At 43.7% G+C, this 14,083-nt stretch overlaps 1 protein-coding gene across 2 annotated transcripts in view; it reads left to right on the top strand.

The window, feature by feature from the left end:
• The window catches only part of CYP39A1 (cytochrome P450 family 39 subfamily A member 1), a 119,117-nt gene that overhangs the window by 36,712 nt on the left and 68,322 nt on the right, over positions 1–14,083 (top strand). For both annotated transcript variants that reach the window (XM_068279053.1, XM_068279052.1), the window contains exons 3-7: positions 4,691–4,865; positions 8,511–8,660; positions 10,380–10,473; positions 11,526–11,621; positions 13,742–13,832. In XM_068279053.1, the coding sequence (XP_068135154.1) occupies positions 4,691–4,865; positions 8,511–8,660; positions 10,380–10,473; positions 11,526–11,621; positions 13,742–13,832 (606 nt within the window). The remainder of the gene's footprint in view (positions 1–4,690; positions 4,866–8,510; positions 8,661–10,379; positions 10,474–11,525; positions 11,622–13,741; positions 13,833–14,083) is intronic.

Here is a 14,083-nt window from a genome sequence, read left to right as displayed (position 1 = left end):
TTGAAAACAACAAGAATAAGCTGCACACTAGTACCATAAATCTAAAATGTGGCATACGCGTGTCGTTAGACAAGCGCTACAGCAAACTTACCCACCAGGGTGTAATCATAGGCATAATGGACGGGAGAATCACCTCCATGGGCTGTAAAGACAATAAAGAGAAAACATGTTTTACATACATATTAATCTCATAGCATACTAATACTACTATTGGCATACTAATGTTAAACATATACGGCAAGACATCAAAATAAGAGTGTCCATGTGATTATTAAAATCCTGTGAAGAAAAGGGAACAGTTAATAAGACAATAGGAACCTAAGGACAGCCATTATTCTCTATAAATTTTCATACTATCTTTCCTTAATGAAGCAGGTCAATGGATTATTCTTATTTAAGCCTCCAGGCTGTACTGTGCCCAGTTCATAAATCCAAAAGGCCTCTCTCTGAAGTAATTTAATGTCCCTGTCACCACCTCTCAAGGATACTTTTACCTGTTCGATGACCTGTCCCCTGAGTTGGTATGCTCCATGTTTATTCTCAATGAAGTGAACGGCTACTGGTTTAGTGTAGTCCAAATTCTCTTTCTTCTCATATGCTCTCCATGCGACGTTTATGTCGCTTCGGTGTTTCTGAAACCTCACTTTAAAAGGAGAGGTAGTTTTGCCAACATAGGCTAGTCCGCAGGGACATTTTAACATATACACGCAATGGTCTGTGTTACAATTGTAATACTCCTTTATATGGTATTTCTTGCCACTTCTAGAGTGGTAGAACACAGATCCTGTTGTTATGGAGTTGCAAACATTGCAATTTGCGCATTTATAGCAGCCTTTCTTGTTGGAAAAAATAAAGTCCTTGCTGTACTTACTCACAGGGTCGGCTTGTATCAAAGAATTCTTCAAACTGGGGCTCGATCGATATGCGAACAGGGGCTTATTTTTTACTGCGGCTGTAAGTGTGCGATCGGCCTGTAGTATGTCCATATTCTTAATGACCGCTTGCTTGATGCACCCCGAGGCCGCACTATGAGTATGGACAAAGGGGATGCCCACTTCCGATCTTCCGGTGGTTGCTCCACCGTGAAGATCAAGAGCTCGCTTCTTGGCTTTTGCCAGAATGGGCTTGGGGTATCCCCTTTCTAAGAACCTTCTCTCCATTTCGTCTAGGTGAGCTTCCCTAGTGGCAGTGTTGCTGCATATTCTCAGTGCCCTCAGGAATTGTGATACTGGTAATCCTTCTTTGAGATGGCTTGGGTGTGAGCTGCTGTAGTGCAGAATAGTATTTCTGTCTGTGGGTTTCCTGTATAAGGAGGTCTCAAGTCTCCCCTCAGTTGACACAATCATGACGTCCAGGAAAGATATGTGCGTGGTAGATATCTCTGGATTGAAGACAATTCCAGGATAGACATTATTGAGATATGTGGTGAACTCCATAAGTTCGTCAGCGGGGCCCTGCCACAGCAGGAAGATGTCATCAATGAATCTTGACCACCAGATGGCATACGCGGCCCCCGAAACAATTGTCGGTTTTATACCTTTGTATCGCATGGCTCAATAAAAGAGCTTGAATTGAAGGAAAGACGGTGTGCTGACACATTTTTTTCCTAGTTATACTTTGTAGTCTGCCAGCTATACTTGTATTATTGGTGATACTGCAGATCACCACATAATCAGGTATAGCGTCTGTATTATTGGTGATTCTGCAGATCACACATAATCAGATGTCTGTGTTGCTACACCAATCGTTACATTTACCATAAAAATGCCCACATTATTCAACAAAGCTTTTTGTACAATTGGCAGCGCTTCCAAATGGTGGCTGTATCCGAACTTACCAACTGCATAGATGTGTAGAGCCCAAATCATGGGCAGATTACACAACTTGCATTCAAAACAGATGCAGCAAATGGAGGATGTTAGCTTCCAGAAACAGTTTGCGTCACGCGCAGATTGTTCAGTACGAGACTCTTCCACGACGTTGACGTGCTCTCACGGAAGAGACCTAACCACTAACTAACAATTATAACATAGTGGGAACCTGAGGCTGCTAGCCATAAATGGCCTACACATTTACTGAAGAACAGCATAAAATAGGCAGCACTCCTAATCAGGCTGCAACTGAAATGAAACCAACAGAGGTGCGCAGCGTCCCTCAGGGACTTAAATACACACCTTGAATACAAATCAGATGCAATCTATGCACTAAACCCTAATCTGGATAAACTGAATGCAAACTGATACACATGAATGCAGCTAGACACAAGTAAACTTACATTTTTGTACAACAGGAGAAAATTGGCAGCGCTTTTAAATGGAGGTTGCACCCAAATTGCCCAGCTGCATAGATGTGCAGAGTCCAAAACACGGGCAGATTACACAACTTGCGTTCAAAACAGATGCAGCAAATGGAGGTCGTTAGCTTCCAAAAACAGCGCGCAGATTATTCAGTACTAGTACTATTTTTTGCTGTTCTTTAGAAAATGTGTAGACTATTTGTGGCTAGCTGCCCCAGGTTCCCACTATGTTTCAATTGTTAGTTAGTGGTTAGGCCTCTTCCGTGAGAGCACGTCAACGTCGTGGAAGAGTCCAGTACTGAGTACAAAGAGTACATGAAAACATTGATGCCTGTCTGTAGACTGAAAGCTCTAGTGGCCTGGAATCTCTCTCCTATTGTTCCTTGGTATTGGTGTATACTTTTCACTGCTCAGCTACATTTATTGTTTCCACTAACCTGCCAGCATATTAGACAGCATTGCCCATCAATTATTAAGAGGTATAGATTACACACCACACCTGAATCAGACAGTCACAGATACACAGAGAGGAGTAGAGCCTACCACCCTCTCACTGGTTATCTGATAGGGACATTTTCTCGTTTTCTCTTATTTGGTCCTTAAAGGGAACCATAGACGAACCTAGTTGAAAAATGAAAGAAAGATGTTATACATACCTGGGGCTTCCTCCAGCTCCATAAGCCTGGATCGCTTTCACGCCGCCATCCTTCGCTGCCTCTTTCGCCGGTACCGGGTCCCGTCACTTCCGCCGGACGCGACCAGTTGTACGCATGCACAGGGGCTCCCTCCGGATTTGTACGTATGCGCAGTACGGAGGGAGCGAACTACGCTTGCGTCGACTGGCCGAAAGTACTGGACCCGGTACAGGCGGACAGAGGCAGCGGAGGACGGCGGCGTGGGAGCGATCCAGGCTGAAGGGGCTGGAGGAAGCCCCAGGTATGTATAAATCTATTGATTTTCAGCTCTGGTTCTCTTTAAAAATGTGCCAAAGGGACATTTTATACTTGCTATTTGTCATTCGTCAAATGTGCTTTAACATATGACTGGATTTGCCCATATTTCAGAAATGGCCTTTGACCTTCTAATATACCTCTAGATTTGAACAGTCCACCTTACATGACTGAAGTGGCTGTAGCTGCAAAGAGGTACGATTCTCTGTGCTTACAGGATAATAGCTTGCTGGAGCAAAAAGGTAGTTTAAAGTGGATCCGAGGTGAACTTTTACTCATTGCATAATTGTGTTCCTTTCCTATTGTTTATAGGGCATTCCTCAAGCCAAATACTTTTTTTTTTGTTTTAATATTTTAATTCCCTATAAACTAAATAAACCACGCCCACAGGTAGCAAGGGCTCATGGGAGCTCAGTCTGGGCAGGGGGAGGAGGAGGTGTTACTAGCCATTGATTTTAGAGGCAGAAGGGAGGAGGGGGGATTAGGTTTTTTTCACAGTCTGAGTGCTGATGGTGCAGATAAGCCTGCCTCTGTGTAATGTTTACAAACAACATGGCTGCTATCATTGTATCACAGGAAGAAATAATCATTTTCTATTAAAGCTGGTTGCAGTTAGATTTGCTGTGTAAACTATCTAAACTTTAGATAAGATATATAGACAAGTTACTTGTTATAGTTAGTTTTACATCTTGGATCCGCTTTATTAACATTAAAGGGAATCTGAAGTGAAAATAAACTTATGATATAATGAATCGTTTGTGTAGTACAGCTAACAAATAGAACATTAGTAGAACGGATATGTGTCTCATATTGATTCCATTGCAGGAAGAGTGTAGAAACTTTAGTTGTTATCTATGCAAAAGAGCTTCTCTGAGCTTTCCGACCAAACTTGGGTGGGAGACAGTCTTGTTTTCTGAATCACTTATACATCAAAGAAACAGTGAGAGGCAGCTTGAGATAAGGTTTTACTGCAGGGGAGTTCAAATGGTCATTAGCTCTGCTCTGTTTTATAGTTTAAAAATCAAAGTGTGGTTTGTAATTGCAAATATGACAGAATGATGCAATGTTATAACAAAAAAGCTATGTAACTAAAAATAAAAATATGAGACTCTTTTCTTTGCTACTAATGTTCTATTAATTTTCCGTACTACACAATTCATTATATCATAAGTTTTTTTGTTCGTTTTTTTTGCTTCAGTGTCACTTTAAAACACAAATAAAGGGTTAAATGACGTGCAATATATTTTATTTAACCTACAGTAAGTTACATTTTAAATTTCCCCTCTTGCTGATTGACTATTTTTGTTATTTTCTTTTTATGTTTTTTTTTTTTCCTTTTGATTTTTGCTATTGATGCTTTTTTTTTGTGTGCAAATTGTTAGGTGATTTACTGTGCAGGCAAATTTGTTTTCATATGACCTGTCTTTGTCCAATCCAAATACAGCATCCATAAAAAAGGAGAATTTCTTCAAGTCACACGGTGCCATCCATGAAATGATAAAGCTGAGACTGTCGCAGAACCGACTGAACCAACACATGGCCAAACTGTGCACTGAATTCTCATCGCACCTGGACCAGCTGAGTCATCAGGGCACCCTGGACCTCTACAAACTTGTACAGTAAGAGCACTACTGGAATTACATATCAGGGCTGTCTCTAAACATTATGTTACCCCAAAAAACACACCCTAGTGTCGTGGAAATGCCCCTGCTGTAGCTGCACTCTAGTTTTTCCTCTGGCTCCCTCAGAAGGGATAGTCACTCAGTTTCAGCTGCACTCTATTATTCTATCCAGAAAAAGCTTTATTGGCAGGACCAAATATATTTACAGTAGCATTGCCAAAGCAAAACATTAGTGTTAGCATGGGATGGGGTGATTGTGGGGGTTATAGGCATGGGGAGGCTATAGGTGACAGTATATGGGGTAAATAGTCCATAGGGGTGAGGAGGGTATAGGGACAGTATAAGGGGTATATAGTCCGTGGGGTATCATGTTCCTCTTAGTTGGTGGCAGGCCGTGACATATCAGGCAGCTATTTGCACAGTTGTTTCCTCTTCCCCAGTAGGATGTAGAGTTTCCTCTCCTCATCTGTGGAGGTGAAATCTGGGATGTGGGCGGAGAGTCTCTGGAAGGGGGCAGTCCTCGCAGGTGCATACAGTGGGTTGCAAAAGTATTCGGCCCCCTTGAAGTTTTCCATATTTTGTCACATTACTGCCACAAACATGCATCAATTTTATTGGAATTCCACGTGAAACACCAATACCAAGTGGTGTACATGTGAGAAGTGAATCGAAAATCATACATCATTCCAAACATTTTTTACAAATAAATAACTGCAAAGTGGGGTGTGCATAATTATTCGGCCCGCTGAGTCAATACTTTGTAGAACCACCTTTTGCTGCAATTACAGCTGCCAGTCTTTTAGGGTATGTCTCTACCAGCTTTGCACATCTAGAGACTGAAATCCTTGCCCATTCTTCTTTGCAAAACAGCTCCAGCTCAGTCAGATTAGATAGACAGCGTTTGTGAACAACAGTTTTCAGATCTTGCCACAGATTCTCGATTGGATTTAGATCTCGACTTTGACTGGGCCATTCTAACACATGGATATGTTTTGTTTTAAACCATTCCATTGTTGCCCTGGCTTTATGTTTAGGGTCATTGTGCTGCTGGAAGGTGAACCGCCGCCCCTGTCTCAAGTCTTTTGCAGTCTCCAAGAGGTTTTCTTCCAAGTTTGCCCTGTATTTGGCTCCATCCATCTTCTCATCAACTCTGACCAGCTTCCCTGTCCCTGCTGAAGAGATGCACCCCCCTGAGAATGATGCTGCCACCACCATATTTGACAGTGGGGATGGTGTGTTCAGAGTGATGTGCAGTGTTAGTTTTCCGCCACACATAGCGTTTTGGATTTTGGCCAAAAAGTTCCAATTTGGTCTCATCTGACCAGAGCACCTTCTTCCACGTTTGCTGTGTCCCCCACATGTCTTGTGGCAAACTGCAATTGGGACTTCTTATGCTTTCTGTTAACAATGCCTTTCTTCTTGCCACTCTTCTATAAAGGCCAACTTTGTACAGTGCATGACTAATAGTTGTCCTATGGACAGAGTCTCCCACCTGAGCGGTAGATCTCTGCAGCTCGTCCAGAGTCACCATGGGCCTCTTGACTGCATTTCTGATCAGCGCTCTCCTTGTTCGGCCTTTGAGTTTAGGTGGACAGCCTTGTCTTGGTAGGTTTACAGTTGTGCCATACTCCTTCCATTTATGATTGATCGCTTGAACATTTCTCCGTGGGATGTTCAAGGCTTTGGAAATCTTTTTGTAGCCTAAGCCTGCTTTAAATTTCTCAATAACTTGATCCCTGACCTGTCTTGTGTGTTCTTTGGACTTCACGGTGTTGTTGCTTCCAATATTCTCTTAGACAACCTCTGAGGCCCTCACACAGCAGCTGTATTTGTACTGACATTAGATTACACACAGGTGCACTCTATTTAGTCATTAGCACTCATCAGGCAATGTCTATAGGCAACTGACTGCACTCAGATCAAAGGGGGCTGAATAATTATGCACACACCCCTTTGCAGTTATTTATTTGTGAAAAATGTTTGGAATCATGTATGATTTTCGTTCCACTTCTCATGTGTACACCACTTTGTGTTGGTCTTTCATGTGGAATTCCAGTAAAATTGATTCATGTTTGTGACAGTAATATGACAAAATGTGGAAAAATTCAAGGGGGCCGAATACTTTTGCAACCCACTGTATTTGCTGCACTGTAGCAGGAAGTAGGCCTCATCCTCTAGGGACCCCACATGGCCTGCACAGTCTCTCCTCCCGGGGCTTCCATGTCTGTCTGTGCCGCCCTGTCTCTATCTCCAGGTTGTGGGCACTCAGACGGTACAGGCTCAGGGTCTGTTTGTCTTTGTGGTGGTGTAGCCTCTCCAGATATGGAGCCATTGTATACTCCCTCTGCAGTGATTAGTAGACGGTGAGTTTCTGGAAGTTCTTTATGTCACTCCTCCATTCATCTAGGTATTGTGCTTTGCAGCTTTCTATAGTCTCTGTTATTTGGGCTTTTTTCAGTCAGTGTTTGGGATCCTGGCTGGATGTGCTGCGGATGCTTTGCTTCAGAGAACATGGTGTGGACTGAGTCTCTCTCCTCTGGTACCCTCAGCAGTGACTGCCATTATACTGCACATGGTCCAAGGCTTTCCGATCACCCCTCCTGCACTGTAAACCTCTAAGCAATCTTTGACATTAAAATTGAAGATTGCTCGCGGCCGCGCTCAGGGGGTGTAAGAATGTGGCTGCGCAGAGCAGGCGGTATCTCTACGGAATGTTCGTTTACGGAAAATTCTAAAGCCAGTAGAAAAGATCTCTGGTTTCCCAGAATTCTTTGGGAGGGGAAGGGAGAATCTGCATAATAAACAGCTTGGGCTAAGCCTCAGTGGGAGGGGCTGGGCTACATACTAATATACAGCTACAGTATAGGGAGTGTTTTTGATGCTAAAACCAGGATTTTTAGAGAAGTGGGTATGCTTTCTATGTGCCATTAACAGTTATTGTTTAAAGAGAACCAGAGATGAAGCACCCTTTTGTATTTTACCTTATAAATCAGTGGGAACATGACAGTAAACATTTAATCTGCTCTTTGTTTCATTGTTCTCTGTTTAATCTGACTGTTATCACCTCTGATAAGAATCCCCGACTGAGCACTCAGTCTAGCTTTGCTACGGAAAGATTATAGCGGAGTCTGTCTTCTCTGGTGTCTTTTCAAGCCCAAGCCTGCCCCCTTGTGGCTCTGCTATAATGACTCAGCTATAATTATTCCCTGCAAAGCCAGACTGAATGCTCAGTCCGGGATTCTTATCACAACTGTTAACAGACACTCTTAGCAGTGAGGATGAAACAGAGAGCAGGGTAGGTGTTTTCTCCAATGTTCTTACTGATATATATGGTAAAATACACAAGGGTGCTTTGTCTCTGGTTCCCTTTGAGATCTGGCCAGTGAGATGCATAAAAATGATTGCATACAAATTGTATGCAGCCTGGAACTTGACCAAGTCCAAAGGCAGTGCATTTGATTGGCCAGTTCCAAGCTTTATACATTTTCCATTAAATCTGCATGGAAACTGGAATAATTAGCATCCATTGGCCATCTCTAGTGCCTTTGAACTGATTGACTGCTCATTACAGATAATTTGCTTTCCATATGGGTGCTAACAGCTGCATTAACCCCGGTGTCTTTGTACTGTTTTGGTTGGTAGGTGTGTGATGTACCCCTCCGTGGTGGACACGCTCTTCGGGAAAGGCGTCTGTCCTACAAGCAAGGACACCATAAAGGAGTTTGAAGACCATTTCCGCACATTTGATGAAGGCTTTGAGTATGGCTCACAGATCCCAGAGTGGTTCTTAAAGTGAGGATTTGTATTGTCGGATATAGAGTGCAGAAATCCTTAGGGCTCGTTCCCACTATCGCGAATCCGCATGCGTCCAACGCATGCGGATTCGCACATGTAATGTGAGTGGATGGGGCTGTTTCCACTCCTGCGGTGGCGTTGTGCGTTTTTTGTTGCGGAGAAAAAACGCACAAAAGAGGCAACGATTTCGCCTGCGTCGGGAATCCGTGCGAATCGCCGCTAATGTATTTAATAGTAAAAACGCATGCGTTTTTAACATGCATTTTTACCCGCGATTCGCGTGCGATTTCGCACCTTTTCCAATGTTATTTTGCCCTGGCAGTGTCATGGTTAATTTCGCATGGCACCCTGCCATGCGAAATCGCACGCAAAATCGCGGGTAAAAACGCATGCAGAAACGCATCCGCATGCGTTTTTACAAGCGTCGGATTGCCGTCGAATCGCGTCGCAACAGTGGAAACAAGCCCTAACTTTCTTGTCTTTGTGAACTCTGGGAATTTTTGGAGCAATTGCGGTCCAATGCAAAAAAAAGAAAGGAATGCTGCAAAATCGCTTTTGTATACTTTGTCGGTGATTTTTCTGTTTAAATAAAGTGTAATCTACTTGTCGGGTCTCCCAAGGTCCGGATTCTGGTGTGTAACCCCGCCTTCCAGCTTGAAAGGTCATTGGCGTTTCCCTATTTGGAGATAAAGAAGCGCCTATGACCTCTTGTGCTATACGCTAGGAGCGATCGGGAAAGAACCTCGGGAGGCCTGTTAAATGTCTTAAACTTTATTTACACAGTATGTTTGAAAAATGCAGATTGTAAGCACTGTACAATCACCAACAGTAAATTGTACATGGCTTCCAATCGCCCTACAAATTGCACTGGTAATCGCTATAGCTAACGCTAGCCAAAACACTGAGCATTTGCTACAGCAATTGGCAATCTGTGGGGGGCCCCAGGCCTTAAATCTTGTAAACATGCTAAATGGTTCTCATGGTTGGGGCAGCCTCTGCAAAGAATATAGCGGGTGTATAGTGGCCCACGATCCACTTCAACGTGTCTTTAGCCAATCTGCCTGGTGAATATTTTCGGCCGATCGAAGGCTTAAAGGGACTCCGAGCACCTCTCATGGGCATGCCTTTAAGACTCAGACCAGTACTGTAAAGTACTTAAAGATGCATACCACTCTGTAGCTTGTGCTCTCCTCTTTCATTTGATGCCTGAATCACTGTTCAACACCCAGCAGTTTTTGTTCGATTTCAATTTAAAAATCGCGGCTGCCATCTTGGCTATGTGATAACTTCCGGGTCACCCCTGTCTTCTCTATTAGAGAAGTGCAGCACTGAATGAAGCAGGAAGAGGAAGTGACACGCATGGCCATCGCAAGAGGCTCCTCCAGAGGGGTCATAGCACGATTTTGTTGGAAGTCGTCTGTCTCAAAGGCAGTCGTCTTAACTGTTTTTAGTGTATTTTATACTTGTTGGAGCCTCTGTTTTGTCACTTGTACCAACATAATGAATATAGTACAGGCAGAGAGTCGCTCATCACAGCCTACATTTACTAAGGGAAATATGTCTTTATTTGTTGTCTTATGAGATCTGTTTACCTGTATTAATCAGCAATGCTTTGGTTAATAAATTGTGATGAATCCAGGAGGCGGAGCCTGAAGTACAGGGCAGCACTGGCATTGTTTCCATACACACTTTTATCTTTGCTCTTCTCTCTCGCAGAGACTGGTCCCAGTCCAAACAGTGGCTCCTCAACTTGTTTAAAAACATTGTAGCTGAAGCAGAGGAAAGCAAGCCGGCCGAGGACAGCGCTAAGGTGCGGCGCTTCTCTTATGGGTTCCTCTCTCATTGTTTTCTGCAGAGGAATACAACAATCAGGACGCCTCATTTTCAAATGCTTTGTGATGTACTGCACCATTGGGCTCCCGTTGTCTGCGTTTCCTTCTTAGGGTGCTTTGCTCGCGTACGTTAAAAAGGGGCGCTGGGAAAAAAGGGCGCGGGGTTTTAAACGATAAGCATGGATAACGTTTAAAAATGTATTGTACTGTATTTCGTTTAAAATTAATGTTTTATAAAGTTATAAATCATTAAATAATGTGCATTAAATCGGCAATTGTAAAAACGTTAATTTTTCGTTTAAATAGTGAAACGTATAATAACGTTTAAAAAAAAATTACTAAGTAACCCTCCCTGTACCTACCCCTAACCCCTAGACCCCCCTGTTGATGCCTAAACCTAAGACCCCCCTTGTTGGTGCCTAAGTAACCCTCCCTGTACCTACCCCTAACCCCTAGACCCCCCTGTTAGTGCCTAAACCTAAGACCCCCCTGTTGGTGCCTAAACCTAAGACCCCCCTGTTGGTGCCTAAACCTAAGACCCCCCTGTTGGTGCCTAAACCTAAGACCCCCCTGTTGGTGCCTAAACCTAAGACCCCCCTGTGATAAGCATTAATAAAGTTTCAAAAACATATAGTGCGGTTTTTTCGTTTAAAAATAATGTAAAAAAAAAATTGTACTGTTTTTCGTTTAAAAATAATGTTTGAAAAAAATATTGTACTGTTTTTCGTTTAAAAATAATATTAAAAAATGTATAAATCATTAAATAATGTGTAATCATGAGAAGCAGTAATAAAACATTAAGTCTCCGGGCACCGCTTTTAAAACGTTATTTTTCTCCGGCGCCCTTTTTTCCTATCGGGCGCCCATTAAACGATATTTATTATGGGAGTGAATGGCGGCGCCCGATTTGTCCATTAGCCTCCTGCGCCCTTTTTTACTGTTACCGCTTTGCTCACCCTTCCACACAGTACATCCATAAGAAGTACTTTATATTTTCTACAAATTAATACTTTTCATAAATCTTTTGCAGACATTATTGCATCACCTACTGGACACTCTGAAAGGAAATTCCACATATAACAACAGTTTGTTGCTGCTTTGGGCATCGCAGGCCAACGCTAACCCTGTAAGTACAGAGAAGCAGATACAATGGGCATGTGTGGGTCAGAACTGGGCCGTGGAGCAATGCAAGAAGTTGCCAGTGGCTGGATAGTGTACAGGTTATGGGCACCGCCTTTGACATGGGAGACCAGGGCTTGAATCCTGGCTAGAGTCAGTACCTATTCAGTAAGGAGTTCAAGGCAAGACTCCCTAACACTGCAGGGTGGCCTCCTGAGCACGTCCCAGTGGCTGCAGCTCTTGAGCGCTTTGAGTCCAGCAGGAAAAAAGCGCTATACAAATGTTTGGATTATTATTAACTTAACCAATGGAGTTTATGTTATGAAGAGCAGTGATGCTGTGTCCACCCATGGTCATAACATTATATGCCAGGGTGTCAAACTCATAAGGAACCAACATGTTGTACAGTCTCAGGCTAAAGTGACCGTGAGTGACCTTGCTCTCCCCCTTCTGCAAGAGTAGCACAGTGGAGTATTTTAATATTTTCCTGCTCCAGTGCTGCTTTGAGTCTCCTCTGATCTCCCTGACAGCCACACACTCTATGCTGCATGCCTCTAGCTCCTTTGGTATGTCACATAATTAAGAGGAGGTGTGGAAGTTCAGAGCGTGTGACTGCCAGAAAGAATAGAAGAGACACATTGCTGGAACAGGTAAATATTACATTGCTCCACTGCACTACTCTGCTATGTGTGTGTGTGTGTGTGTGTGTGTGGGGGGGGGGGGGGTTGGGGGAGTGTGTAGGTGCGTCTGTCTTACTAGTTACCGGGGTATTGGGCGTGGTGTGGATCAAAGGAGGGAGCCCAATGTCAATTTTGTTGGGGGGGGGTGGGGGGGGGGGTGGGGGGGGGGTTGTCCCAAGAGTTATTGCTGCACTCTGTCTCAAACTAACAACCGTGTGCTCCTCTGTACAGGAAGTGTGCTGTCTTTCTTTTGCAGCTTACAATGATGGACATCAGATCAATTCCAAAATGCTGCACAGAGAATTTAAATGTGTGCATTAAACACCAAGTGAACACCTGACACAACTGGCTGAGCAAATTTGGCCTTATTGGCTATTCATGAGGCAATGCTCATGCAAATATGCATTTGCTTTCGCATGCCAACTAATGCAGGGTCCATTGAACCAATGCCGCAAAGCGGTTTGCCCTGTCAATTCCAAAATGGCAGATTTTCTTCCAGGAATGGAGTGGTTAGTACACACCAAAATTGATCCAAAAAGGGGCAACCAGTGACCTGGCAATGGTGCCCAGGGTGCCAAAGTCTCATTGATATGATTGATGCAAGAGTAGTAGAGTGTAGAGTATCTATCTATCTATCTATCTATCTATCTATCTATCTATCGGGTCCAATCCTTTAGAAGAGCTGCTGTAACACATACTGCTACAAAAAATGTAAGGGAGGCCATAAGAGAGATGTCAGAATACACCGTGCCTCATAGCTTGCTGTATGTGGGCTGTAGACTAGTGAGATTGCCCGTGCTGACCTGTGCGAGCAAATACAATGGGCATGTGAGTTTCAGAACTGGACCGTAGAGCAATGCAAGAAGTGCTGCATCGCATTGGGTCTGCTCTACCTCCAGGCAGCTGCATGCTGTATGCCTGGCTCATGATGCATGTCATGTTACCAGGAGCCTCAGGGGGGCAGCATACAACGTTCAGCTCCAAGGAGGAAGAGTATAACGGCGCTCCATGTGCTTTTACTCTGCAGAAGAAGGGGGAGGGGCATAACAACCACTAGAGTGGTCTTTGTCTAGCCATGATGCAGGAAGTCATGGTCTGGCCACGGCGCAGTGTGGAATGGAAGGGGGCCCACCACGATACTTCTGTGGGGGGGCCCAGACCACTGAAGTTACACCCCCTGACCAGTTGGTTCGAGCATCTGTGAGATATGTTGAGAAAAAAATTTCAATCCATGGATGTCCCACATCGGAGGTTAGAGGTCTTGGTGCCAAATACCGCAAGACACCTTCAGTGGGCTTGTAGAGTCCATCGAATTTTAAAGTCGTGCACTATACAATATTAGCTGGTGGATTTAATGGTTGACTGATCTGTGTATATAAAGGTGTACAGTATTCTATAGTGTTCCTGGCATCAATAACTCACATGTGGATCTCTCTGTTTATTTTAGATAACATTTTGGTCACTTGTGTTCATCCTGTCCGAGCCTGAAGTTTACGAGAAGGCCATGAGTGAGATCACTTCTGTATTTGGCAAAGGAGGTAACTTCATTTGTCAGCAGCCTAATATTGCCTGCAGTTAAAGGACACCTGATGTGAGAGGGCTATGGAGGCTGCCATATTTATTTCCTTTTAAGAAATACCAGTTGCCTGGCAGTCCTGCTGATCCTCTGCCTCTAATACTTTTAGCCATAGACTCTGAACAAGCATGCAGCAGAACAGCTAGGCAATCATCATTGTTTAAAAGGAAATAATTATGGCAGCCTCCATATCCCTCTTAATTCAAGTGTCCT

Source organism: Hyperolius riggenbachi, chromosome 4 (assembly GCF_040937935.1).
Source record: "Hyperolius riggenbachi isolate aHypRig1 chromosome 4, aHypRig1.pri, whole genome shotgun sequence".
Lineage (NCBI taxonomy): Eukaryota > Metazoa > Chordata > Amphibia > Anura > Hyperoliidae > Hyperolius > Hyperolius riggenbachi.
The sequence above is the reverse complement of the archived record's forward strand: the minus strand, read 5'-3'. Positions and strand labels throughout refer to the sequence as shown.